This window comes from Lontra canadensis, unplaced genomic scaffold (genome assembly GCF_010015895.1).
Source record: "Lontra canadensis isolate GAN:19392208 unplaced genomic scaffold, GSC_riverotter_1.0 scaffold1, whole genome shotgun sequence".
Classification (NCBI taxonomy): domain Eukaryota; kingdom Metazoa; phylum Chordata; class Mammalia; order Carnivora; family Mustelidae; genus Lontra; species Lontra canadensis.
The window spans coordinates 23,791,030-23,793,916 of NW_022630995.1; the positions used below are offsets into that span (position 1 = coordinate 23,791,030).

General features: G+C 38.7%; 1 protein-coding gene across 1 annotated transcript; it reads right to left on the minus strand.

Moving 5' to 3' along the window:
- Positions 1-1,661: 1,661 nt before the first annotated feature.
- Positions 1,662-2,494, minus strand: LOC116864124 (high mobility group protein B1-like). Its single transcript, XM_032851396.1, has one exon. The coding sequence runs from the start codon at positions 2,392-2,394 to the stop codon at positions 1,756-1,758; it is 639 nt and encodes a 212-aa protein (XP_032707287.1). The 5' UTR covers positions 2,395-2,494; the 3' UTR covers positions 1,662-1,755.
- Between the last annotated feature and the right edge of the window lie 393 nt (positions 2,495-2,887).

The window sequence follows — 2,887 nt, forward strand, 5'->3', positions numbered from 1 at the left end:
ACAGGCTTACTTTTAATAATGCACCTGAGTTTCACCCTCATTTGAAAGGAAGTTTATCCTTGATAAACTCATTCTTTTAGACGGCAGAAACCATAATTTTCACGAGTACGCCAACCCATTGGAGGAATTGTCCTAAATTGTTCTTTCGTGACATCTGTTTTGGATCAAATAGAAACAGATTTTTCCTTATGCAAAACTCTGTACTCCAGCTCATACTGTTACATTGTTTTACTCTGAACATAGATTACATGTCTACTAGCGGCTAAGTTTTGTATGGAACACATTAAGAACACGCATTTTCTTGCATTTCGTGATCTTCTCTACACTTTTTAAGCACTTGTAGCTGTGAACTGTCTTCAGGAATGGCTTACGACAAACACCTGTCATGCAGTCACGGGTGGCTACATACTTTGTTGGGCCCAGTGCAAAATGAAAATGTGGGACCTCTTTAAAAAGCAGGGAAAGTGGAGCCTGGGTGGCTCAGTCAGTTAAGCGTCCCACTTTTGATTTTTGGCTCAGGTCATGATCTCAGGGTCATGCAATGAAGCCCTGGGTCAGGCTCTGCCCTGGGCGTGGAGCCTGCTTAAGGTTCTCTCCTCCCTCTGCCTCTCCCTTCCCACTCACTCTCTCTCTCTTTAAAAACAACTACAACAACAAAAGCAAATGCAGGGGGAAAAGTGCACTTAATTGAAGGTACTAATGTGACACATGAATAACTACATGAATTTAAGAATTGCAAAATAATATGTAATAATATGTCATAATTATAACACAATAAATAATAATAGTTCATTAATATGATATCTTGATTGATTATGAAATTCTTCTGGCTTACTTGTCTGCAAATTCACCAAGATTTATCCTGTCATTTTATTTTTCATTTTCCATAGATAAGAAATTCATTGCATGCAGTTTCTTTTTCAGTAGCTATGACTGAAAGCAACATCAGTCACTCTTGGCAAATGCAAGATCTCAAGTAGATCATTTTCATTTTGGAAAAGATCTTTCTGTTGATGCAACTGCTAAGAATGTTTTATAGGCTGTGACAACACTAAGATAATTTTCTAATAACTTATTTTGAGATATACATTTTGGTACTTCAGAAGTGTTGATTCTTGTGGAACCGTTTCTCCCAACAGATTTAATTTCTCAATTAGTTTTATGTAAATCTGAATTTTATTGTAAGTATAAATTTATACAATGGCATCTTAATGTTTCCTCACACACGAGCCAATGTTTCCTGAAACTTGTGGAAGTCATGCAAGTGACTAATGTGGCTTCATGATTTTTTTTTTAATAAAAAAAATTGTATTTACTTAGAAGCATTCAGAATGTCAACAAAACAGCTGCAACTTTTTTTTTTTTTTTTGCAATTACAGAGTGGTATTCAGTTAACAGAACAACAATTATTTCATAGAAGCTGCACCAGAGACAACTGGAGATGAAAAACTACCATCCCCATATATAACTAATTTGTGCTGTGCACCAACAAGAACCTGCTTTAAGTTTCCATGCCAATTTACAACCTCCAAAATGTACCAGGCAAGGTTAGTGGCTATTGAAAATACCACCAGGACAGGGCTATCTAAAGACACATTCGGTAGTGTGTTAACTATACGAAAAAAGACACTGTACAGTTTAAAAACAAATCTTACACAGCCTTACATTTCACTTTTTTTCTTTAAAAGGAATGAGTTGTGTACAGGGGGGTTAAATGCTTTATAGACAAGAAAAAAAAACTGCGCTAGAACCAACTTATTCATCATCATCTTCTTCTTCATCTTCTTCATCTTCCTCCTCCTCCTCATCCTCTTCATCTTCCTCATCCTCCTCCTCTTCCTTCTTTTTCTTGCTCTTTTCAGCCTTGACAACTCCCTTTTTTGCTGCATCAGGCTTTCCTTTAGCTTGGTATGCAGCAATATCCTTTTCACATTTTTCCTTCAGCTTAGCAGCCTTCTTTTCATAAGGCTGCTTGTCATCTGCAGCAGTGTTATTCCACATTTCTCCCAGTTTCTTTGCAACATCACCAATGGATAGGCCTGGATGCTCTCCTTTGATTTCTGGGCGATACTCAGAACAAAACAAGAAAAAGGCTGAAGGAGGCCTCTTGGGTGCATTGGGATCCTTGAACTTCTTTTTTGTTTCCCCTTTAGGGGGAATATAAGTTTTCATTTCTCTTTCATAACGGGCCTTGTCAGCCTTTGCCATGTCTTCAAATTTTCCTTTCTCTTTAGCAGACATGGTCTTCCACCTTTCTGAGCACTTCTTAGAAAACTCTGAGAAGTTGACTGAAGCATCTGGATGCTTCTTCTTGTGCTCCTCTCGGCAAGTTTGCACAAAGAATGCATATGATGACATTTTGCCTCTCGGCTTCTTAGGATCTCCTTTGCCCATGTTTAATTATTTTCCTCAGCGAGGCACAGAGTCGCCCAGTGCCCGTCTGGCTCTCACTTGCCCCGGTGCTGTCTCTATGGAGCTCAATGTACTGCAATGGCTCGTGGCTTCATGATTTGATTATAATTCAGAGGGCCTGTTTATGCAAGTGCGACAGGAAGGAGTGAGCTTTCTAACTGGGCCCATAACTTTTAATTAAATACTCTCTCCTTCACTAGGCAAATCAGGGTGCTGTTGCTCCATCAAGGAGCAGAAGAACTTGCCTTGAGGTCTTTATTGTTTCACTCACTATAAAAGAGTTTGGATTTTATGGTCATGAAGACAGACCTTGTCAAGCCATGGAAATGACAGGTAGTCCTGAGTATTGTAAGGCAATACAATGCTCAAGGGTAACCATGCCCTTGTGAACCTCTACTAACCAGTTTTAAGGTCTATCCATATCCCCAAATGCCTTTTCATCTTGATAAGTCTATACCCTATTAATGAATAAAAT